Here is a 25,596-nt window from a genome sequence, read left to right as displayed (position 1 = left end):
AACTGACAGATAAAGACCAAGATCTAAGCGCCTGGTTCAAAATCAACACCTTGAAACTTAGAATTCACAGCTGCTCAGACAGACAAGCCAGATACCTTATTGACAAACTTAAAAATAAGACATTATGATCAGATGAGCGAAATACTTTGCTGTTTGACCATTATGCCTGTAAGAGTATTTTTGAAGAGCTCAGGTAAGCCTTTCAGACTTGAAAAATAATGTGAAGGTGGTTAGGTATGGAGTGGTAGCATTACTACACAAAGTAAGTGGAATGATAAAGAAAAAGAATTATCTTCGAATTCTTCTACCTCACCTGAAATCTGCAGCGAGGTTGAAAGTGGGACACAATTAGGTGGTCAGCCAAGATAACGACCCCAAAAACATCAAAACAGCTTTAACTCTGTAAGATCCAGTGTTATAATATTGCGTCATCTGACCTTTTTTCTAGTGTTTTTTTAATAAAGACTTGGCGATTGAGCTGTATTGTTCAGGTTTAGAATGCTGTTGGTTAGGAAATTTCCATAAGTTCCTCCACAGGATCTCAAAGTAACACAACTTGAAAAACTCTGGCCATCAACATCTCTGTGAATATGTCAAGTGATTCGCTGAACCAGATTATTCTTTGAAATGTCTTTTTAAAATTTTCATGACGATGTCTAGAGGATTGTACAAAATGCAAAATAATTTATATCATAATTAATCTTACCTTTAACCTTACAAAAGCAAAGCAATCTGAAAACATCACATTTTCCTGCAGAACAATCTACACGGTTGAACTGTTTTAATGCCCGCTTCTTTGTGGGTTAAGAGTAAATGCAGAAGGCAGATTTTTTAATTTATTAATTCCCAGACTGCTGTGAATAAAGTAATATGTTTTTGTTTGTATGATGTGGTCTGAGAGCAAAGAGCTCCGTTAAAAACAGATGGATCAGATCTCTGATGTATGATAGATCTTGATTTTTAATCGCTGAAAGGTAGATCTAGGGTGGTAGAATAACCCAGAAAGGTCACCGTAAAGAGACATCAGATCAAATCAAGAGAGCTAAACACCAAACAGCTTCACAAATTACCACAGCAACAATAGGAAGCGACGTCATACACCTTATCTAATCCACATTTAGGTTTTGCTGTTTTCATTAGGCAAATTAGATTCTAATTTTTGCTACCAATTTTTGCTTTAAAAATCAACTTTAGTGTAATGGTGCATAATCCTTCCTCTCTGTAAAAGCGATTCAGATGAATTATTAAAATGCCCGGATTAATATAATATTCATGTCAGTGATGATTTTATGTAAACTTCTGACTAGAATTGTAGGTATTATGATCGTTCAGACGAGGGCTCTTCATAAAAATTTGCCCAAAAGGCATAATTTGTCCTTGCAGATTGCGTGGGAGTCAGCCTTTTCAATTAGCCATGCAATGTTATCAAATATCAACAGTGAGTTGATATTTGATTTATTAAATACAAGCCTACACATGCATTGCTATTAGTTAGCACATCCTGGAGCAGTATTTCATGATATTCCTGCCTTGATTTACAGAAAGTGCAAAGAAGGAAACTCAGATGACTTTTTGGTGATCTACAGATATTTTCATTCTGCAGTCTCTTACTCTGCTCGTTTCTTTTCTAAGAAGCATCATGGCTAAGCCAGAGCTGTCATCAAACCTTTCTAAGATAAGTTAAATCTGACACCTGCTGCAGTTTATTATTTTAAACAATCATAAAATGTTTTTTTGGTGAATGTAATGCTTTCACAAGCTGAATTATCTATTTATTCCTTCCAGTTAAAGATTACAGCTTTAGACTCTTAGGTTATTATACAATTATAAAGATTAAGACATTGATTAACTAATTCTACCAAAATACATTGATGTTTATGGTTGAAACATGATTAAATGTGAAAAATTTCAAGGGTTTATAAAGATTTTATAAGACACTGTAGCTGTGTGCTTTCCGTGTCTCAATACAAATGCTCTCTATATGTGTGCTCCAATTTTATTTTTGATTTAATATGCAAACTAACAAGTCATAAAATCATTTATGTAATGTTATTGTTGCTGTAGGTGTAAACGTGACCTCCATGCACACCATAAAGACACAGAGACCAACCACCATGCTGTCTGATGTTAAACATCTTGTAACCACCGGGGGAACCCTTAACCAGCCTAATGACGAAGGAGTTACTTTGGTAATTTAACAATTCCTAAGAATTTTTGATAGTGACCTTTTTTTAGTTTCTGTTCCCATTTGATTTCTTCAACTCTCTTTTTATCAACTCATCAACGTGTTTATTTTATTTTTTTTAGTTCTAATATGCTTTTTGTTTACATCTCCTTTTTCTAAAGCTCCACATTGCGTCTGCCAGTGGCTACAGAGAGGTGGTGTCAGTGTTATTGGAGAGCGGAGCAGACCCCCATCCAGCTGACAACAACTTTTGGACCCCACTCCATTTGGCTGCAAAATATGGGCAGGTAACTTGCTGTTCAATGTTTTGATATTAATCAACTGGAAACCTAATTTAAATTGAACTGGCTTCATTGATCCATTATGATCGCTTCAATTAATTAAAAAGTAAAGTAAAAATGAGAAACTTATTGATGGACTCTTCCTTCACTGAACCTGCCTGTAGGCATCTGAGAGTAGGAATAGACGAGAACACGATTCTCATAAGAAAATGAGAAGAAATTAGTAAAACCATGGTTTCATGATCTTATTTAATTTAGAAGGATAATGTAAAAACGACTTTTTTGAGATTTACATCATGTTACAATATTGTTCCCCCATCAAAATCACATCTGTAGTGTTGCTTTGATTTTTTTCTTGCATGTTTGAGGAATCCTTGAATCTCCCATCGCAACCATTCTGTTGTCTCACTGAGGTCTTTTCCTCAAACTCCTCATTAGCTCAGTAGACTTTCAGTTCCACCAGGTGTTTTGCTAATCTCTGCTGCCACTAGTCTGGTGGAGCTGAGAGGAGAAGACGTGGGGTAGGGGCTCTCTGTGAGGTGCAAATTTGGCTTGATACTGCAGCTCAGGCGAGGAGCTTTGGGTAAATAAGCAGTGCTTATTCACCTCCCAATGGTTGCCATGGGAGATTCAAGGATTCCTCAACATGCACAAAAAAGCTCCAGGTCTGTGTTTATGAGCGAATAATATTATAACATGATATAAAGCTAAAAAAAAAGTGGATTGTTCTTGGCTCCAGAGAAACCTTCCATGACTGGTGCTTTATCTAGGATTTTATAAAATAAAAAAAAACTACAGGAGTAGAGTGAACAGACAGAAGAGTGGCTTTGATAGAAAAAGTTTCAAAACCTTGGTTTAGTAGCCCATGCCTAAACCTGAGAATGTATTAACTGATTACAATGTTTTAAATGATCAAATTTACAAACAAGAAAAAAGTTTTTAGAAAAGCATTTGGAACAGAATGGGATAAAGATTTGGTTTGGAAAGGTTCCAGTTATGAAGAGAGGGAAGCGATCATGTTTGGATCTTGCTGACATGACTAATTACCCTTTGGACTATGTGCTTGATCACTGACAAGAAGAATTTATTATTCTGGTGTTTGGAATCGTTCTCCAGATATTTGGTTTGTTAGTCCAGAAACCACTATTTTCTTCTTACTTTTGTGTGTTTCAGTTTTATCCTCTGACTTTGCACACAGCCTTTCTCTGTTTCATTCATATGCATCTCCAGACCTTCTTTTCTATTTCTCATGTTTCATTCTGAATTTACACCATTTTTAAATTCCAGATGATAATTTAGTAGATCTGCATGCAATAATCCACTCTACAGTTTAGCCATTATGTTTTTCTTTGTTCTTGTGCTTCCTGAATGCAGAATTACGATGCATGTGGGGGTGTGTTTGTAGGACTGAAATGTGTAAGTGTTTCAGACTTACCAGAGGCAGAGTGGAGAATTGTAGAATTGATTGGGTTTTTCTTGCAGTGCTAAATCACCTCAGTTCTCTGCTCTTTACTGGTAACAGTGCACCCCCTCCTGCATGCAAAGTACTCTCTGGGCCTTCTTAACATTTGCCTTTTGTCACCTTCTGCTTATTGCTAGTCTTTCAGTGGCACATAACACAACTATACACCACCTGGTACATTAAACTCTGAGACCTCTTCTGCAGCGTGCCATGTGCAGTAGAATGAACCTTTAAGAAAATGTATGACCCTATTATCCAGCTAATTAAGCTTTCCTTCCTTGGATTTGTGATAAGTAAGATCCTGCCTCCCAGCTCCCATAGTTTGAATCAAGGATTTTAAAGTTCTGGTCTTCAGAGGGACAAATCGTTCTTATTATGTTGGATTTTCAGTCAAAAGTAAAAGGGAATTAAATTACCAACCTACTTGGATTGGATTCGTTTCTTTAGTTTTATAATTGAAGTATTGGAAATTAAGTAAAAGTGGGTCTTAAATAGTTTTCATTCTTTAACTTTAACTTAAACTTTTGAAATTAAACATGAAAACATAACATCAGAAGAGTTCATGGGTATTACTAAAACTGCAATCTGTCTGGATCTGCCTTAAAGATAAGCCAATGCACTTGTAATTTTTTCCTGTTCCTCTTTGAAACCTGAATTGCTGAAGCATTCACATCTTTTAGTGCTACTGACGTGTGGCCATTATTTATAGAGTCTGAGCCTTGCCGATAAGCTTCACGGGCAGAGGCTGTGCTTTAGCCTCATAACTTTACAACTGTCGGCATAGGTCACAGTTAGTCTTGAGAAAATGCTGACTCACTCTCCTTTGCTCTTCTCTTATGTCTTATTCCTGTGCAGCTGCAATACAAATAATCACTTCACCTTCCCATTTGGAGGTGAAAATGTCTTTTTTGTTGATTTGGCATCATTAAACTGGCTTTTATCCTCCATTATTCATCATGGTTTAAGCTTGTCTATTTTAGGCTTAGTTATAGTATTCTCTATGTCAAAGATTGAGAATATGTCAAACATGTAAAAGAAATGAGTAAAGGCAGTGAAGAATCCAGTTAAAAGTGGGTAAAGGGTAATGACATTACATCTGGAACAGCAAATATGGGCCAAAATATGTTTGTGTTATGTATTCAGTGCCTAGCTACCCAAGTAGTAATGGCACAAACTTCAACTTGGAATAATAAGGTAAAGATTTCAAAGCCGTGTTTTGGGTTAGGAGAAAGGAGTTTAGCTGAGAGTAGCTTAGAGATCTAACAATCTAAGAGAGGTTAGAATAACCAGGGATTTAAAAATGATCTTTGGTGAAACCAGTCTGCTTGTTATTCATCACAGAGATTAATGAATGCTTGTACCAGAATTTAATTTGAAGAAACTTTCAGTTCAGGCTCCGTTCAGGTAGACGTTGCAATATCTGCTTCAATTTTGACTGATATTCTTATTATGATGTGCAAATACTTTATATCGGCGATTCATGGTCTCTAGGGAAATTCTCTATACATCGTAGACACATCATTGCTCAGGTGAAGGTTGAGCGTTTTCATTTCCGCCTTTTGGACCCCACAATATCAGCTTTCCGTGAAGTGACTTGTAAGTGGGGGTAGCTGCAGTTTGGAGGAGTTTATAAATCTATACATTATTTTTCTTAAACATGTCCTTGAATCACAATTAAACAAATGTGACAATTTCTTGTAGGGTAAATTTGCTGTAACTCATAAAGCTGACTGACATTGTGCCATCTGCATCACCATCGCCAAATGGATGCCCTGTATTTATTTACATGTTTTGATTTTTAATGTTGTGGATTTTACTTTAAGGTTTGATAGATATGATGCCCCCCAAAAAGCTGGGCTGAATATCCATGTGTCAAATGAATGTAACGGCTGTGTTACAGATTCTTTAAAGTAGAGATATAACAACTCAGTCCAAACAGTATTGCAGAAAATAGAGAGATTTTACATTTCCATCCATCCAACCATCCATTCACATGTATCTATTCTGCTCTTGAGTTTTCCCTGGATTTTGGAGAAATGGAGATCTGTTTTTCCTCTCTGTTTTCCAGACAAGCATCGTTAGCAAGCTCCTAAGGCATGGCGCAAATCCGACTTTGCTCAACTGCAACCAAGACAAGCCTTCTGGTAATATATTTACTGAACACATTCACACTAATGAGCATTTGATCACAAGCATAAAAACCACTGCAACTGGAGGGGCAACATGTTCAATCAAGTGGGAGGTAATAAAGCAAAAAAAAAAGAAAGAAAATAATTTTGTCAGACATAAATGTAGATCTGTGCTGACTGCCTTTGGGTGAAAGCAAAGGTAATAAAGGGTTGATACAAATTACTTTACAGGAACATGAAAACAACAATTTTATGAATTCTTAAACATTATTTTACCTTTTACCTGTTTTGTAATAACGAGTAAAATGGGAAATAATAATTAGGCCACTAAATGTGGGTTCTTAGACGTCTGTGGTGGACATCTGTTCCTGTTTTGACTGGTAGCCGCCAGTCTTTAGGAAATACATGAATAAATAATAAGTTACAAGCTGAACCAGCTACCATCAGAAGATTATGCCTACTTTTGATGTACAATTATGGATGTCTTCTGAAAGGTCTTACTTCCCTATTCATGAGAGTTAATGGCTGAGGGAGACTTTCGCTCCTCGCGGAAAAATTAATGTAAAGCTTATAGCAAAGGGCAAAACAAAATACCATGTACAGGCCAAAATAACGTTCTGTGTTCAATTTGGTACTTAATGTTTAAAAATTCACAATATTGTTGTTTTAACAAATGTTTTAGTACTGATGAAGGCACACTTCTATGGTTTAAGTAATGGTAATGGTTATTAGCTAATGGTTATTTCAATCACTTTGTTTTCACCTGCAAGATGGTGGCTGCCAGTTGTAGATCACTTCAGTGCAGTTTAAGATTGGTAGTTGGGCTGTAAAGGAGGGGAGTAACACACATTAAGAAATAACCATTTCCTCTGCTCCTTATATGCCCTTCTTGTTGATGATGATATAATCTGTCACGCAGTTTGCAATCTTAGTACATCAGCATATGAAATTGATGATGTAATTCATATGCTGATGAATTACATCAGCAATTTAGATAGGTAAAACAAATTGAACTTCACACATTTAAAAAGTCTGTTTCCTACCAGTCTGTAAGAATTTTTTGAAGGTAGAAAAGGTTTCCTTCAATTTGTGTTTTGGTAGCACTCGGTGAGTCATTCTACTATCGTGGAGCAACACATAAAAAGTCTCGATTGTTATGAGTGCAGTGTAGGCACTGCTAGCCAACAATGCTTTGATGATAATAGTGGCCAATAAGTGACATAAGTCTTTGTGAGAGCATTCAAATAGATTGTAGCCTTTTCCATCAAGAACTTTGTAGACATCAGTGACCCGAATTTGATGTGGCCGGTTAAGGGTAGCTAGTGGTGTTCAGCAAACAGAGAGGAGATATGTTCACTTTTAGGCTGATTGAAAACCAAACTCGCCTCTGCATTTTGGACCATCTGGTGAAGGTTCACAACACAGACTGGGAGACCAGTTAGTCCAGTAGTGAAGGCAGGAGATGGCCATAGACTGCAAGAGCTGGGTGGCATACTGAGTTGGGCACGGCATGACGTTTTGTACATTTAATGACACAAAGTGATTGAGTCATGGAGACATGATCATTAAAGGTCATTGATCATGACACTTAAGTTTCTAGTTGCTATAAATGGAGCAAGAGATTATGATTCAGTTGATACTTTATTTATTCATTGACTTCAGTAGGGAAATCTGTATATTAACATATTTTAACATTCTTATTTCATTAATGTGGCCCATTTACTTTGTTGCCAGATGCAGTCTTAATTTAATGAAGTCTAGCATGCTTTCAGGTTAACATCTTGAGATATCCTTGTTGTAGAGTGAAGCTGGCCTAACGCATGTGGGCAGCCACCACCTCCGTATGGTATGCCTTAAATACCAAAATAGAATAAAAAATTAGAAGAAAGCAAAAGAAGGGAAGGTATTACCCAATGTATTTTATTGGATTTTTATTTGATAGAAATGCAAAGAAATAGATGCATATTTTCTTATATTTTTTTACTATAAAAAAGTGTGGTGCACAATACAATGTACAAATTTCCTTTCGCTTTACAATTATGAACAATTTTATTGATACATCCCTTAAAATCTTTCTGAATGTATGACTATAACTTCACAAAATGTTAAAATGTTCTAGTCTTGCGGATGCTTTTGGATGGCACTGTATAAACAAACACAGGAAAAATGTGTCAGAGAGTGGGGCTTTGAGTTTTCTTCCTCCCTTTTTGTAAGATAATATCTCTCTGCTGTCGCTCACCGTTTACTCTCTGGGTTTAACCAGGCCTGTGACTCATTCTGGTCTTAATCAATACCCCATATTTGCATGTAGACACAGAAAACATGTGAGACAAACCCCAAGAGGCTGAGACAATCCCTAAAATTTAACATGGAAGCTGCATGGTTTTCCTGTAGAAGCATATAATAATGAAAAAAGAAACGGGATAGCAAGAGATGGGTGTCAGGGGTGCTGTCTGTCAGACTGAAATAAAAAGCCAAAAGCCATTTTCTTTCCCTTGGGCCCTCTTAGGCCTCATTACAGATGGAGAGATCCTAAAGCTCTCATCCTCTGCAGTGCTGGATTGATTCTCTGTTAGATTTGAATTCTAGATAAGGGCAATGTCATCAAATGTATTTTTGAGAAAGGGGTAATAATGACACTTAGTAGTTCCAGTGTTGTTTAAGCCATCAAAATCCTTGTATATCAACACTTCTAGTCTACTTTTTATCTTTTGTTTTTACTACAGAAATAAACATTTGAGTGGATTAGAAAGATAAAATAGATTAATTCTGCTCTCACATATTCAGAATTGCCTGCATTACCTTGAAGAGTTGTATTTTTATTTTTTGTGATGTCAGATTTTCAAAGTAACAAACCTCTGGGTTTTCTGTCATTAGATCTTGCAGTGTCAGAACCGATAGCAGAGATGCTGCATAGTGCAGAGGAGAGCTGGTTGCAGAGACTGAAGGACCCTGGAGCCCCACTACTTTCCACAGACCAACGTTATGATGGAGGCTTTCATGACTTCAACACTCCTCTCAAAACTTTGTGAGTCTACTCTTTTATATGCACACATTTATTCAACACATTGTAAATTATGATTTATCCTTTTTAAACTCAAATATTTTGTATCCTTTCCCTAAATTACAGTCGTTTAACTTGCCATGCCTACTCTTTTGTTAATCAGGAATCCGCTTGGTCTCTCAATCTCTAAGCGGGACAGTCTGCTGGAGAAGTGTGCCATGTTCAGAGAGGCAGGTGGAGCACTAAGCCGACAACCCTCTCAGGATAATGGCCTAGATAGTCCCTTTAGCTCTGGACCAAGCAAACTGGAGCAGGTAACTTTGCTTCAAAGCCCATTTAAGGATGAACCTTCTCAGAGTGTCTTTGGCTGATAAAGCAAAAGGGTTACATTTGAGTTAAACTGAACTTTAAAACTCAAGAAGCTGTATATACTTAATTTGGTGTGTTTTTTTTTTATGGAGGATGTGCATCTTTTGAATAATTTAATATTTTATTAGGCTTCAATAACAGACTTCAGTGTAACATCTTGTGATTTTATCTGAAAGACAAAAACTAAAGTACTGCATAATTGTGACATAAAAAATGTTTTCCAAATATGTAAAATGTGGTTTGTTTATGTATTAATTCCCCTTTAGTCTAAAATATCCCTAAAATATTTCCAGTGCAACCAAGTTCTCCTGTTTTATTGAAGCAAGATTAGTCTATAAATCTAAATCCCAAATCTCGCATGGAATACTGTTCACTCAATCATCTAAATGTGGAAGCTTAAAAATTTTGCATTTGAAGTCCTGTTATTTCAGCATTGAAAAGCTCAAAGTGAAGTAACAAAAATAATCTTGTCATAGTTTGGGTTTTGTAGAAATTATGCAATGTATGTGGACAACAACAGAGGCTATTAAAACACCACTCTGAGTTCAGATTCCATTCATTGTGTTTCTTTAGGTCAAGCTGATGCCTCCAGCTCCCAATGATGACCTCGCTTCCCTCAGCGAGCTGACTGACAGCAGCCTGCTCTACGAGATGCAGAAGCGCTTTGGTAACGACCAAATCTATGTAAGCCTGTTATGTCCTTGTACCTTTTACACACAAAACCTTAAACACCCAGAAAACCCTGATAGGCAAAGTGAAATATGAAATATATTTTCTTGACGTTACAGTTGCCTTTAATTATTGGGATGTTCTTTAAAGTCTGAATGTGAAGTATTTGGATCATATTGCACAAACTACAGTATATACCCAGAAGGCCTCTGAATTTACAGATTTAAGGTTTTTGCCCTTAAATCTTACTATCGTGATACTTTATGGAAACAAGTTGTATTGTGAGGGGACCTTGTACTTTCTTAAAATACTGTATCTAGCTTTGTTTTTTGAATGGGTTAGTTTAATTATTCTTGGTAGTCGTACGTCAGATTTTGTTTGCAACATAAATTTTATCTATTTTTTAAGCCCACTGACCTAGCAGAGTCTCCTACTTCCCTTGCTCACACATAGTCTGGTGAAAATATGACAAAATCAATTCTGCAACTTATTTATTTCCATACTTTTGTCATGCTTTTAGCGGCTTCCAGGTAGGATTTTTGAAAGACTGTAACCAGAGCAATGTAAAGCTGCACAGTTGGTGTTCAGTAGTCTGCTGTGTGGGGATGCAGTGATAGTGTGCTATTACAGAAACCCAGATGGGCAATAGACAGAAGGGTTGTTCGCAGTGTTGGAGGTGACTAAAGGAAGTCAAAATGGAGAATAGGGAACTCTGCTTATTCTTATTTTATAATCTAGAATCTAATTTGTTAGACTGAAGAAATTAGTTGACAAAGTCTGATGAACGTGATGTATTGTTTTGCTTTCTGGTTAACTCTTCTAGTATTTTTAAAAAGTCGTACAACTAAGTTGTTTTGTTGCATAACCAAATATTTTGGTGCACAATATGAGTCAAGTCCTAAAAATAGAATCATAATAAGCTCCAGTTGATTTTTTTATACTATAGCTAATTTGCTTCAGTTTTGTAACACAGGGTAACAGAGAAGAGAAATGATGGACATAAATGGGAAAGAACAGACAGAATAATCCATATGCTACCAGCAGGGTGATCAGGGAAGGGGGCTTTCAGGAGTGGCCACCGCCTTCTACAGCACAAAAGACCTTTCCTTTTCATCCTTAAAAAGAGAGATGAAAAATAAAAAAAGCTCTAAATTTGTAATAATTAAATAATGAATCCAATTTCCATGAATTTTACTTTTTAAGAAAAACATAAATGAATATTGCCTCCAGTCTGCAAAGAATGGGATTTTTGTTCAACCCATTAACCTTGAGCCCAGTCTGGAGGACAGACCAGCATGTTACTAAATATTAGCATTAGCAGCACTTTCACAGGAGGCAGCTTGGCTCTAATAGAAGTTGTGAATGATGAAGGGTTAGTTGGTTAGAGAGGAGGGTCAGAATAAGATCGCCGTTCATTCTGGTCTTAATGTCTGTAGGGCTTACATATGGGACAGTAGGTCTGAGTTCTTCATCAGGTCATTTTATCAGTTGGAGTTTTACTGTTATCTTCTTACAATGTTTTGCAACATTATTTGCAAACATGCAATTTGCTAAACACATATGCAAGGCTTCCTTTTAGTATGACTGTTTATTAAAGTTTTTAGAAATGAGGATGAATTACTTGTTTGCTAATTCACGTGTCTCTTCCTGCTCGTGTTTAGACTTACATTGGACACATTCTTCTACTCATCAATCCAAACAAAGAGTTGCCCATCTATTCCACTTTGGTGAGCAAACATTTAAATTACCTGTACGTATTTACAGCAAAAAGCCATTGTTGTCTATTAGGATGTTTCAATTTAGATGGGAATATATGGTAATACTCTCTCAAGCAGGATGGTTTGCATTAGATGAGCTTTAAGTATTACAGCTGTAAAATCCTTCTATGAAGGAAAGAGTTTCCTGCATAAAAAGCAGAGTAGCAGGAGCTGAAATGGACCTAGTAGTTGATAAATAATGCAGTCTTCCTGTTAGCGATCCGCAGCGTAAGGCTGACTCTGCATTAGCCAGAGAAAACACACACAAACAGCCATTGCTAGACGCAAACAGTCTCAGTTACAGTTTCTCCTCGCAAGAACAAAAATGCTTATCAAGCAGAAAAGAAAAACAAACGACAACACAATCCAGTGGGAAAGTTATTGAAAATTGCTCATTTATTACCTTTTCCACAATATTATGTCATTGTGCAAAAACCTCCTCCGTCCCTGTTTCCGTTATCACCAACATAACACTTTCATACCACTGCTGGTGTGGGCAGACAGGGACAGTATGAATGACAACATGCCGATTCTGAATCTAAAATAAATACTTTTTACTTTTAGGATTATTAATCTATTGCTTCAGTCATAGAAAACAGAAAATGAGATTTATTTTTACTTCATTGGATTAAATATTTAAATTTGTACATTTAAGTTTGCGTAAACTCTAGCTACACGGTTACTTAGAGTGGTATTTTTTATCTCTCAGAATGATCCCCAGTGTGGCTTCACTGTTTCATTGAAAATTGATCCCTCGCCTGATTGTGTGTACATCTTATGTAAGGCCTCTGTCTACTTCTTAGGTGAGTCAGTTGTACCTGAGCTCCACTGGCCGTCTTTGCTCTTCTCTACCGCCTCACATCTTCTCCTCAGCTGAGAGAGCGTATCACATGATGCAGCAGGAGAGACGTCCACAGTGTTTCATCCTGAGGTACTCCTGCCGTTCCTTTCTATACAGGAACCCCCAAAGTTGAGACATTTCATTAGGTTTGTTAGAGAGCACTAGTTTAAAAAAAGAAGCTTAATGAAGACCAATGAACTTATGTAGAAATGAAGATGTTGAAGCAGGGTTTGCTTGTAGAATATTATCCCAAACTATAAACATCCTAATGGAGCACTGCCACTGCATCAAACCTGCAGCTGTGGAGATCCACCAATCAGATTGAATCTGAATGAATCTGTCGAAAGGACAACTTTTTGTCATGCCTTTTAAAAATCTGGCTTTTTGGAAAAAAAGTGAAAAAGGAAACCATAAGAAGGGATGTTTAAAGGATGTCACAAGCATACACAGCAAACATGTGAAAGAAGGTGTTCTGGTCAAATCAGAACAAAATGCAAAAATGCCTACATCCAAAACACAATGTTTTGGGGGAACACACAGGGACACACTGGGGTGAAATATGGCGATATATGGTGAAATATGGTGGGAACAATTTTCTTAAGCAGAGACGGGGAGACTAATTGGAGTTGATGGGAAGGTAGATACAAGGCGATCCTGCAAGAAAACTTGTTACAGGCTCCAAAAAAGGTTCACATTCCAGCAGAACAGCAACCCTGAACAAACGGAGAGAGGGATTGATGGTTTAGATCAGAGCATAATCACAGTCCAGACCTGAATTGCTGTTCTGACACTCTTAAATCTGCCTGAACTTAACATATTTACCAAACAAAAAAGGGCAAACATTTCTGTCTATAAATGGCAGAGGTTGGTGAAGAAAAAAGCCAAAAATTATAGTTGATGGCAAATGTGATTTTCAAAAGTATTGCTCTGAGAGTGTAGCATTTGGCTTCACTGGATTTCATCTTGGTGTATCAGAGCAAAGGGAGAACAGAAATGTATGCCACCATTTTCACATTTTTATTTGTGAAGAAACTATTTTCACTACATAGTAACATTATACTTCTTGTTGATCTGTCACATTAAAACCCAATAAAATAAATTTAAATTTGTGGTTGTAATGTGATAAGATGTGTGATAAGATATGAATACTTTTACAAGTCATTCTATGTTAAACCAGAGCTGCAGTGACAGTTTTATAGCTAAATAATTGTGTACATAATTGGCAGGTTGCTCACGTGGTTTGCCCACTCCCCTCAGATGCACACCTGTTAAATCCTTCCAGAAAGATTAATAGCTCTGAGCCCAAGCCAAGCAGTAGACCTGTTCCACGTTTGCGCAGAGATGGATGTTTGCTGGGAGGTGTTGCAGAGCTGTGCTCTTTGTCCTCGACCGGACCAACTCAGCACCCTGATTGCAATTAAATCCTGTTCCTGCTCTCCAGTGACATTCCCACTGAGTCGTAACCAGTCTGGCAGAGAGTTAATGCGCCCTGGCCACAGGCTATCCATCTCACTTACACACACAAACACACCCACAGTGGCATTGTGCTGTGCACTCACAAGTGCACACGTTTCCATTTCCTCAATTCCTTCCTTTGCACTTTATCACTCCTTCTCTGGTTTCACTTTTGATTGTGCCGTGGGTCTCCTTGTTGTCTGACATACATATATACCAAAGTACACACACATATGCACACACACATCTTCTTTTACAGGCAATCAGTGGTCCAGATCCCTCCTGAGGCAGATACTCTAACAGTCTACCCTTAAAATCTAATAAAAACTGTTAAATGAAAAGATAGCGGAAGAACCTTTGGACATGGAAAAGTAGCATAACACATACACACTCCCAAACCCCAAAAGCAAGCTGCGGTCTTTAGTGAGGAGACCCTGACCTTCTCAAGCCATCTGCTTGGTGTTACTATGCATGTCTTGTCTCCCTGCATGTCAGTGAGTATCAGAGCATGTACTGTAGGGGAGCCTTATGTCAGCCTTGATATCCAGTCACCAGAAAATTAACAGGCGTCCTGGGTGTTAAAAGTATGGGCTCAGTCAGTGAAATGTCACTGATGTCAGGAGGAGTGGGTGGGACATGTAATGGGTGGGGGTCCCTGAGGTAGGGGAGATGTCAGGTGGGTGGAGACATTCACTGTAGGGGACAGATGATGTCACCCTGATGACTAACAACTCACACCTACTCTTCAGAGACAGGCAAAGCTCTATTTGAGATTTTTCTTGTGTTATAAAAAGTCTGTTGTGGTGGAAAAGGTTTTAAAAAAAAGCCTAACAAATAACCAGAACAAAGCGCATTGAAACATTTAACAATGCAAATTCAGTGTAAAATGTTCATTGATATCACAACTTATAGATACACTGTTGATGATCGCTTATATAAAGTATAATTTGTGGCTTGCATCTGATACTTATAAAGTGTCGTACAAAAGTGTTTTTCTCCCTTGAAAATTTGCACAAACTTTGCACAAAATTTGCTAAACTAGTTTTAATGTTACATTCTCAATTGGATTTGAGTCTGGACTTTGCCTGGGTTATTCTAACATCTGAGTGTGCTTTAATTTAATTAGTTTGATTGAATATCAAACTTACTATCAACTCTGACAAGTTGAAGTCCCAGCTGAAGATAAACATTGGTGCACATGATGTTTACTGGGTGCTGTGCTTTTTGTAAAACATAGTGTTTAGCATGTCACCCCAAAAATGCTCTAATTGTTCATCCTGCTAGTTATGTGGAAGCCCTTTCTTGGTAGGGTTAGAGTTTTTTTTGCTTTCTGGTGATAAATTGAACAGTGCTCTATGAGATATTCAAAACTTGCTATCCTGTTTTATAACTTAACCTTGCATTTAACTTCTCCACAACTTTATCCATGATATATTTGCTGTGTTCCTTGGTCTTCATGATGCTTTTTGTCCATTAATGGCTTCCAACAAACATCTGAGGTTTTCACCGAACAGCTCAATTCACTCTAATGTCAAATAACACATGTGTACTCTGAAGAGTTTTTGTTGAGTTATATTTCATTCAGGGCTTTTTAAAAACATTCTGTCTTTTTCACAATTAAGCACTGCTTTGTGTTGATCTTTCACATAATAATTGGTGTCCACAATTGTTGACGTTTTAATGTTACTCATTGTGGAGGAATTCTAAGGTCATAAATACTTTTGCACAACACAATGTCAAAGACTAACTGAAGACTTGTCTCTTTCTGTCTTTTCAGTGGTGAGAGTGGTTCTGGGAAAACTGAGGCATGTAAGCACATTGTGAGACACTTGACAGCTCGCTCCAGCCCCAAAGGCTTTGGGTTAGAGCCCAGAATGAAACACGTAAGTCTGAATGCTGAGATGTTTGTCAAATTCTGCATTTCAAAGATCTAGTGGGTGAAGAGGGGTCCTCTGTAGACTTGCATGATTTAGGAACCTGCAACAATGACACAGCTGTGTCCTTGAAATGACTTTTGGATCTCATATCAGATTTCACTTTTTTCTTTTCCGTAAATCTCTCTGTCAAACTCATAAATTCCTGAGTGCCCCCTGCCTGCCCACTTTGCGTGCATACATTGATGTTAGCAAGTATTTCACATATGATGGCATGCAACATCTTTATGCTCTGCATGGTAGATTCTTGCATGTTAGATTTTGAACACTTTTTGATGGTGCATTAATCATTTCCTAAATTGGTTTGAAGGTCAACACTAACCACATTATTTTTAAAAAAATGTTTCTAGATAGGAAATTTAGATTCACAACGCAACATTCTGCTTTAGCTCAGAGACTGATTTAAAATACTGTAATCAGTGAGTGCTCTTTTCTGATGAAGTCATTGTAGGCAATATCTGGGTCAACCTTTCATTCTGGGACATGAAATGATGAGACTCGAATCATAGATTTGCACTGACATCTAGTGGTTCAAAAGAAGACTTTCCTTGTTGCCTTTGACAAAGATGCTTTCTTTTCTGCATAGTGTGTTATGCTTTATTTCTCATTGAAAGGTAATGCAAAGCTTAACATGAGCTGTTTGGTTATATATACAGGTAAACTGTATTCTGGAAGCTTTTGGACATGCAAAAACCCCAAGAAACAGCAACTCAAGCCGTTTTATCAAGTTGTTAACGATCCAGTTCTGTGAAAAAGAAAAGACAATACTGAGAGGTAATGCAGTGTGCACATCTGGCTGTAAATGAAGCTGAGTTATGAATAAATTCAATGTCTTTATTGTCATATTCGAATATGCATAAGACATTTGCCAGTCATGTTAGATTTCATTCTTAAGTATATAGACTTGCATGTTAGTTCTTCTGGAGATTTATATAAACCTTTCTTTAAAATATGTTTTATTCTTTATAATTATTAGTGTTAATATTATTAAGTTATGTTATTTTATTGCAGTTTTCTGTGAAACACCATCAGAACATAGTGTATAATTGAAAAAGGAAAGGAAATTTACACATTGCTTACTTGCAAGTTATAATTTGCAGTTTGCCACAAGAAATGCACTTTTAAAAGGAAGATCAGTCCTAGTCAAAGGCCAGACCTGATCTAGAAGAAACTCTATTACAAGACTTGAAATTTCCTCTAATCTGATCTTGGGATGCAGGGCAAAGTGTTCAGTCTTAATGAGAAAAGCTAAGAAACAAACTTTTAAAAGCCAGATTTTTTTTCACTTTAAATGTATTATTTTGATTTTATTTCACATAAAAAGCTACTTTCTTGTTTGTTTGTTTGTTTCACAAATGATTTAAGTCAAAGTAATTGGTATTCCAACACACTTATTGTGGAAAAGTTTATGACTATAGACACCTGTTCACAGCTTTAAACAGGTTACTAGCTTTGAGCCACCACCAGGAGGCAGTAAAAGCTAAAGAATATTCCTTCATCTTGATTTGATTTAATGCCTAATTTGTAATTTTTATTTTTTTTTTGTTGGGTTTTCAACATTTCTACGTAAATTTTAATTCTTGATACCTGCCATTAAATAGATACTAAAAAGGTAGTAATTTCAAGTTGTTTATCAATAATGATGTAAGGTTTTTGTACTGACTTGAATACCATGTGTCCTGTTTAAGCCCACATTTACACCTACATGCTGGAAAAGACCCGTCTAGTTCACCTGCCGCCTCAGCAGCAAAACTTTCGAATCTTCTATCTGATGGCCGAAGGCCTTTCCCCCGAGGACAAGACTGCACTTTATCTCAATAATGTCTTGGCTCATAGGTATGTTGTTGTGCAATAAAAATATTGAATTATTGAAATTTGTATTTAGAATTTGATGATTGAAGCGTGTGTTATTGTTTCTTCCTTCCATCTTCCTGTCACCAGGTATCTTAGTGGTGCGACTCCAGGAGACAGCCCTCCTGTCGCCCTGGCTTCTGCCCAGAGCAGGGAGCATCTGGCTGGAGTCAAACAAGCTCTGCGCGCCCTGGGCTTCAACAAACAGGTCACCGATCTGCTTGTTCTGTTTGGTCAGATGTTGTAGGCATGTGGTTAAGGTGTAAAATTCACAAACACCTTGAAGAAAAAAGTATCTCACTGTTGTTTCTCCATAAAATAGAACATCATTATAAAGTTAATTTATTTCCGCCCTTCACCTCACACATATGTGGTATATTTTTTAGGCCTCTGTTTCTGTGAATTATTTTCTTACTGCTAATAAAAATCCAAAATTCAGTTTCTACTATATAATATATATATATTTAACACCAATTTAATACAAAAACTTTGGAAAACTGAAAAAGTATCCCTATGTATCATATGCTGTCCATCCAATGCAGCTGCTTTCCCTGTTGCATGTGCTCCTTTTTCTAAGCTACTTTTTTCTTACACTCAATTTTCTATTTACATGCTATGCAACACTTAGTGTACAACAAAGTCTTTTTTAGCAACTTTTGTGGCTTACTATCCTGTCTGAGGGGTTTCTGGTTGACATTTGTTAAGTCTGTGCACTATAAGTCATTAAAGAAATTACTTCACGGTTAATAGAATACCTTGAATTTAATGATTCTAAATGTTGTAAGAGTTTTACTATTCAAATTGAACTACTGAAATTAAAAAAATGTATTCTCATTTATTTGGAAGTCAAGATATCACTGTCTTTTTTTTTTGTAGATCCAACAGAGCTCATTTCTTCGTCTAGGAGGCTTAAATTGAAATTGACTTTTGGTCAATTTGTCCAATCAAATAATTTTAACTTTAGGAACAAACCATTACCCCAACAAACTTTGAGATATGTTTTGTGAAATAAATTCATTCAGCAAATACAACTTAAAGCTGACAGATGAGAGGACACTCAAAATCTCCAAGGCGTCAAGGCACCTCATGCATAAAGTACTTAATCAAGCATCTAAGCAAAGATCTGAAAATGCCTCTAAATGCAAATAAAACTGTATGAAGTGTGTCTTCCTTCCATCTTAATGTCACCAGGAACCACTAGCTGAGAGGACATGCAAAACGTCCAAGAACCATTTCAGGTTCTATTCTTAAATATCCATTTAGCATTTATCAGCAGTGGGTGACCATCATCTCACCTTTTAATCCAGCAGCAGCCAATAGATGTGGGCATAAGGGATGGAGGAAAACAGTGGCTGCTTGTGGTGTTATCATAGGACACTACCATCCAACTGGATAAGACTGCAAGGTAGAGAAAAGGGGGGTGGGAGAGTGTTAGTGGAAGTGATCGACCACCCATTGGTCTCTGTCTAAGCTCTCATCAACAGACGACTCCCAGTCCAGACCCAAGGGTCAATCGTCATTAACGCTCCTTATATCACTGCTTTGCTTTGCTTTCCCTTTCTCTCTCTCTTCATTTTTGCCGTGCACATGAAGGGAAAGGGGAGGTGGGAGTCGCTCTGTGTATAGAGTGTCAGACAGAGACTAATGCCTGTGTTTATCTCTGAGATATCAGCTCCAATATCCTGCCCTGAGAGGGCGCACACACAGACACATATTCACACATATTCACGAGCACACACCCTCCTACTCAGACATCCCCCTGCGCAGAGAATCAGAGGCAACTGTAAAGTGGGGTTTTCCATGAGGCGTCCTCTGTTGAAGGGCACAGAGTGAGGAACGTTGCGACAGGAGAGAAGGGCGACAAGAGAGAAAGCAGACACTCTTGTTTTTGCAAATTGTAACATGTCATGATGCAGCAGTTGTTTTTCTCCTTTTGTTCCTGTTTCAAGAAATTTAACAGTATTGCGTGTTTTTTTTCCCCCAGACTTTGTTGTTTCAAATCATCTGGCAAATTTTAATATCAAAATAAATTAAAAAATCCAGTTTTCAAATAATATTAAGAAAAGCTTTCCAAAACAACCTGCCTCTAAGTAATGTAATTGTCCCCCATGTTTACATTATGAATTAACAGTGATTAACCAAAATTCTAGGTTAAATTAAGGCACTGCTTTACATTTAAAATAAATAAATCAATAAATAAAAATCTGTATCACAGCATAAAGGAGGTTTAAATGTCTTAAGATTCAACACAACACTCCCCAACATTGACAAATTTACGAAAAAACTGAAAAACTAGGTATTTTGATAGTCTGGAAAAGTTTATAAAACTATTTTCAAAGCTTTGGGACATCAGTCAAATCCAGTGAATTACTGCAGTACACGTTATCCACAAATCCCAAAACATGTAAAAATGGAAAACCTTTCTAGGATTGGCTGGAGAAATTACTCCAAATGTGCAACAGTAACTCATTCAGGATGTCTCAAAGCATACTAGAACAACAACCTAAGCACTGGAGGTCTTACTTGCCCCAGTTAGGTCAGTGTTTATGATTAAACAACAAGAAAGAGGCAAAATGGCAACCATGCAAGTGTCCCAAGTTCAAAACCATTGCTGAACAAAAAAAAAAAAATCACAAGACATAAAGTCCCATCCCAAAAAAACAACTAAATATTCCATACACTTATTAGACAAATGTGGGACATCTTGAAAAAAAAAACACTACATTTAAGAAGAACAATACACCAACACTGAAATATGTAAGAGTCATTACAATTTGCAGCAGTTGTTGCCATCAGGGGTAACACAACCAGTTTTTACATTGGACTTATTACGATAGCTTTTTTTCTTTATCTTTCTGTCTCCATTAATCTTTCTTAAAAACATTGGAGACAATAATTTCCTTAATGATTTGTAGCTCTGCTATGTGCCTAAATAGAGGGAAGCTGGTCTTCTGCACTTGTTTCTTGAAGACATATTAACTAGAAAATTATTACAGCCTTAATTGTTTTCTAGAAAACAAATGACTTTTCCTGATGTTTTTTTTTAAATCATAATGTTCAAAATGATATCAAAAACCATTTAAAAACTTTATTTTTGTGTAGTGTGCAGGAAGAAAATCTTCAAAAATGTAGCAATACTTTTCAAACCTTTTTTGCTAAATAAATATGTTTAATATTAATGCTGATTCTAAGACATCATAAAAATGTAACATTTACTCTCTTTCCTTTTTATTTATTATCCTTGATTTTTTTTCTAATTACGTATTTGTTCCCTTTCTATTTTTCTCATCCAGGAAGTTGACTCTGTGTTCACGCTGCTTTCTGCTGTTCTACATATTGGGGACCTACGTTTCACTACCCTGACAGATGCTAATTCAGCCTTCCCTTCTGACATACAGCTGCTGGAGAGAGGTCAGTGCCTCCGTCACAACTACGCCCTCGGCTTTACAGCCACATTTTTACTGAAAATGAGGAGGGTGGAGCCCATCATGCTCCCACATCGTCTTTATCCTGTCCTCATTGCCTATCTCTCACTTTTCCCCTAGAATGTCTGATTTAGAAATAGCTAAGAGCTAGACAGTTACATGTTTGGCAACCAGCAACAAACAGTCTGAAAGAGCAAGTCTGAGGCACACTCCACTCTGTTGGAGTCACAGTTTTTCCTTTTTTCCTGCTTTATTTTCTCATTGCGCACTCATTCCATGTGCTCCTGCGACCCCCGACCCTTTGCAAAGTGGTAAACAACAACGTCAGTGCCCAGACGGGAAAGAGCCAGTCGTTGTCAGGGAGATGTGAAGTCATGGCTGGTGATGTCAGGAAAGGGTTTCTGGGTTTGCCATCACCTGTTTGTGCTGCTTGTTTATGGATTCTGCCCACAAGTCCAGCAGTGACTAATCCCTGCCAGCTCTTCCCATCAGTTGAGCAGGCATCAGCTGTGGCAGAGTTCAGCTTGTTGTGTTGTCAGCGTGACGTCATCATCAGATCACATGGGCTCTGGGAGGTCATCGGCATTACCTTTCAGATACACCATTATTATTTAATGCTGTTATTTTTCAGGTTTTCATCACGTTGTTTACTCTGATGTTTTTCTATCTGTCTCTCTTTCTCTTCCCAGTTGCTGGACTGCTGCAGGTGTCCGCTAATGATTTAAGCACTGCCCTCACTTCTGACGTTCAGTATATTAAAGGTATTGATCAAACAACCTTCACCACTGCTTTATACTGGTTTTTATTTTGCTGCAGAGAAATACCCTGACTAATGAAGAAACCATATGTCTTTAACCTAGTTTGTTTCCTATAGTTTCAGCTCTGCCTACTTCCTTCTGATAAACCAGGTGTTCTTGCTTAAGTTAATCCAAGCTAAAACTTATTTATATCCTCCTGGCTGACTTAGATTCAAAGTTGCATATTAGCTTAACCAACATGTTTCTTCTGCCTGGAAGTAATATGGATACTTTGTAGTGAGTAAAGTAATCTTTTTTTCTGCATAAGCCATCATTTTTGGCCTAACTGTGTCTCATTAGGTTTAGAAAAACCTTTAATGTAAATGAGAATATTGAAATACTCATCACAGAATCTGAAACTACAGCCTTTTGCAACTTTGCCAAGGAACCGATAGATTTGGCTGCCTTAATGGTCTTGTGCAGTACCAATTTGTGATACTGTATGAATTCGCCAGTTTCTGGTAATGTATGAATTACAGATGTCCTAATTAGGATAATTTGTGCATGATCCTGATCTGAATCATTTAGAAATAGACATTTCCTGATGCATAGTTTCAGTCTGATACTTAATTGAAAGAGCAACTTGCTTACATTCTAGACTAACATGAGCACGTCTACTCTGGTTTTAGAGAACGTATTGATAATTTTATTGATAATTTTACTTGTTAGATATTTTGTATTCGGACAAATCTCAGAAAAGGTTGTCTTCTGCTTCAGAAACGCAGCATTCATTTGGCTGTGAATCTGTTATTTAGCTGCTCTCTACACGTTTTCTTTTCCCCTTTGCAGAATAGTTGGCATGACATGGACCAATGGAAAGCTGCAGTGCTTAATAAAGTCTCTTACAATTTTAATATCCTAGTAAAGATGGGAAAACACTTAGATTAATAAGGAAGACCAGGATTTATTGGCTGAAGAAGATAACATTGCCTGCAATACATTTTTGTAAGGTAGAAGATCATATTTAGTAGCAGTTGTTTGTTTTTCCTTGAAGCTAGAAGCACAAGGCACAGTGTACTTTATTGCATACTAATGTGAAATACTGTTGACGTAGTTATGATGTAAACACAACAGAAAATTAGATCACAAACATTTATATTTGTCTAATTTATCAGCTGAATCATTTTCTCTCAAAAACAACCAAGTAGTCTCCAAAATTATTTCCAGTGTTGTGCAAGCTCCCTCCTTACTAGAGTCAGTTTTTATTTTACTTCACTGGGAACTGATTCATTTATATAATCCATCACTTGCAAATTTCACAAAGTGATTTTTATGTTTCACATCATTCTTTTCATAAGTTGATGTCTTCTGATAAAGTTATTTTAAATGAATTTGCAGAAAGCTACTTATTTCTGGCACTTTTAGAATTGAGCTTGCATTCTTGTAGAGTGCTATGACCCTGGGTTTTTTTTTTTGTTTGTTTTGTTTTTTTTCAGGTGACGTGATTACTAGACGTCACACTGTAGAGATGGCAGAACAGTACAGGGACCAGCTTGCTAAATCCATCTATGGGCGACTCTTCTACTATCTGGCCAACAGCATCAACAACTACCTTCAAGGACAAGATGACAGCATTGGGTATGTGTTATGTGTGTTTTTACTCACAATCACAACAACAACAAAAATCCCAGGCTATTGGCTCCCTTGTGTCTAAATTCCTATCACTGACGTATATAGCTGTCATTGCAAACAAATAGTCACATTTCCAAGGCTGAAGTACTGTAGGCTTCATTGTGGAGTGAACATTCGTCATACTTTACGAATGCACCATGAAATCCAAGAAGAAATTTAACAGACACACTCAAGGTCCATAATGCTTGGAGGTCTTACAAAAACACACTCAAAAACAAAACAGCACAAGGTGGAGGTCATGGGATCTTTGGTGTTAATGTTGTTGAGCGTTATCACACCCTGAAAGAAAACCCACAGTGCATCTTCTGGAATGTGTTTGTGCTTTGCCTTGTTTGCGCACATACCGCTAAATATAATAAATTTGTCAACCACACATTCATGGCACTCCCTTTTTGTCAGATGTTGCTGCATATACACCCTCAGGCTTTACTGCTGGTGTAGCATCACACCAGACTCATACTGATCCTGGAAATAAAATTCACTGCTTTAATGAATATGCTTTGTGTGTTTTTTGCTCGATTTATTACTTCCAGCGATCCTGCCATGGAAATTGGAATCTTGGACATGTTTGGGTTTGAAGAATTTCAAAGAAATGAATTTGAACAGGTGAGATCTGGTTGTCCCTTTTAGATTTTCACAATTCAAACATTAATATTGTGTAACTCTCGCCTTAAATAGAATCCCTTTGGCTTTTCTGAGCTGAAAAATGTGATCTTGTAATTTTAGTCAAATTGTTGAAATAGTTGGAGCTCTTATCTGTTTAAGACTGGAATTTTTTCATGTGTAATTGTAATGAATGAGCTGAGGTCTGTGGCTGACTGTGGCGTGATTTTCAACTGTCCTCAAATGAACTGATGACTGACCACAATGACTGACTGTGTGCTACACGTAGGCTGTAGTCTCCCTCCTTCTCTCTTGCTTGCTCTCTCTCTCTCTCAACATGAGTTAGAAGACAGAAACCATGTTTTTAGAAAACTATTTTGTCCAAGAACCAACACATAGCAGTAAAACAAAAAACACAATTATTTTTTACAAAAACACACAATTTCAATGATCACAACAGAATTTAAAAAACATTTCCCTGAAGTTCAAGGTTAAAGAAGGATAAAGCAGCTTAAGAAGTTCTCAATTTAAGGTGATGCTAAACATAAGTTTGCTTTATATTTTCTCTCCATGCCAAATTTTGTTTTCGTACTTTGTAAGAAAAAATATAAATAACCCCAAAAATAATAAAAAAAAATACTACAGCATTCCAAAGAATGCAATAGTACAACATAAAACATGGGAAGTGCAGTTTATTTATTTTAGGTATATAAAGATCCCAGTTATCTGGGCAATTTTGAAGCTTTAAACTGCAGATATCAATTTAATCCTATTCTATTTGCTCTTTAAGAATTATAAATAAGAAGACGTAAAGGGGGATAAATAAGTATTTGATCCCCTACTATTTCCTAGGTGTGCTCCCTTACAAATTAAAGTACAGTCTTTACATTTTATGGTATTTTTTTTTTTGTTTGGTGCAGAAAAACTGAACTTGAGTCACATCTTTTACGTATTTTATCGAACAACCACAAAAGCAATAGACTGTAGGCCCAACTGCTGGTGCTGGTTGCTGAGGATTCCTGACTTAGGACTCAGAACTGACCAAATTCGTCTTGTCTGACTACAACAATTTTTCCCAACTTTTATCGCAGTTGTTCACCAAGAGACGAAAAAGTTTCCCTCCTCATGCTTACTCTGAATAGGAAGTTTTACCTATTGTGTTTGTGTGTAACTGTAGTTCATAAATCTCAATTAAGTGCTTA

At 37.0% G+C, this 25,596-nt stretch overlaps 1 protein-coding gene across 4 annotated transcripts in view; it reads left to right on the top strand.

Annotated features, from left to right (window-relative positions):
• The window catches only part of myo16 (myosin XVI), a 110,558-nt gene that overhangs the window by 45,208 nt on the left and 39,754 nt on the right, over positions 1–25,596 (top strand). For all 4 annotated transcript variants that reach the window (XR_002753052.1, XM_023336919.1, XM_023336920.1 and 1 more), the window contains exons 6-21: positions 2,065–2,189; positions 2,347–2,472; positions 5,997–6,072; positions 8,935–9,085; positions 9,225–9,375; positions 10,004–10,114; positions 11,761–11,826; positions 12,660–12,787; positions 15,930–16,035; positions 16,743–16,860; positions 17,775–17,922; positions 18,028–18,145; positions 21,231–21,348; positions 22,052–22,123; positions 23,596–23,737; positions 24,325–24,397. Coding sequence is in view for 3 of the 4 variants with exons in the window: in XM_023336919.1 (XP_023192687.1) it covers positions 2,065–2,189; positions 2,347–2,472; positions 5,997–6,072; positions 8,935–9,085; positions 9,225–9,375; positions 10,004–10,114; positions 11,761–11,826; positions 12,660–12,787; positions 15,930–16,035; positions 16,743–16,860; positions 17,775–17,922; positions 18,028–18,145; positions 21,231–21,348; positions 22,052–22,123; positions 23,596–23,737; positions 24,325–24,397 (1,829 nt within the window). In the remaining variant the exon portion in view is untranslated. The remainder of the gene's footprint in view (positions 1–2,064; positions 2,190–2,346; positions 2,473–5,996; positions 6,073–8,934; positions 9,086–9,224; positions 9,376–10,003; positions 10,115–11,760; positions 11,827–12,659; positions 12,788–15,929; positions 16,036–16,742; positions 16,861–17,774; positions 17,923–18,027; positions 18,146–21,230; positions 21,349–22,051; positions 22,124–23,595; positions 23,738–24,324; positions 24,398–25,596) is intronic.

This window comes from Xiphophorus maculatus, chromosome 7 (assembly GCF_002775205.1).
Source record: "Xiphophorus maculatus strain JP 163 A chromosome 7, X_maculatus-5.0-male, whole genome shotgun sequence".
NCBI lineage: Eukaryota > Metazoa > Chordata > Actinopteri > Cyprinodontiformes > Poeciliidae > Xiphophorus > Xiphophorus maculatus.
The sequence above is the reverse complement of the archived record's forward strand: the minus strand, read 5'-3'. Positions and strand labels throughout refer to the sequence as shown.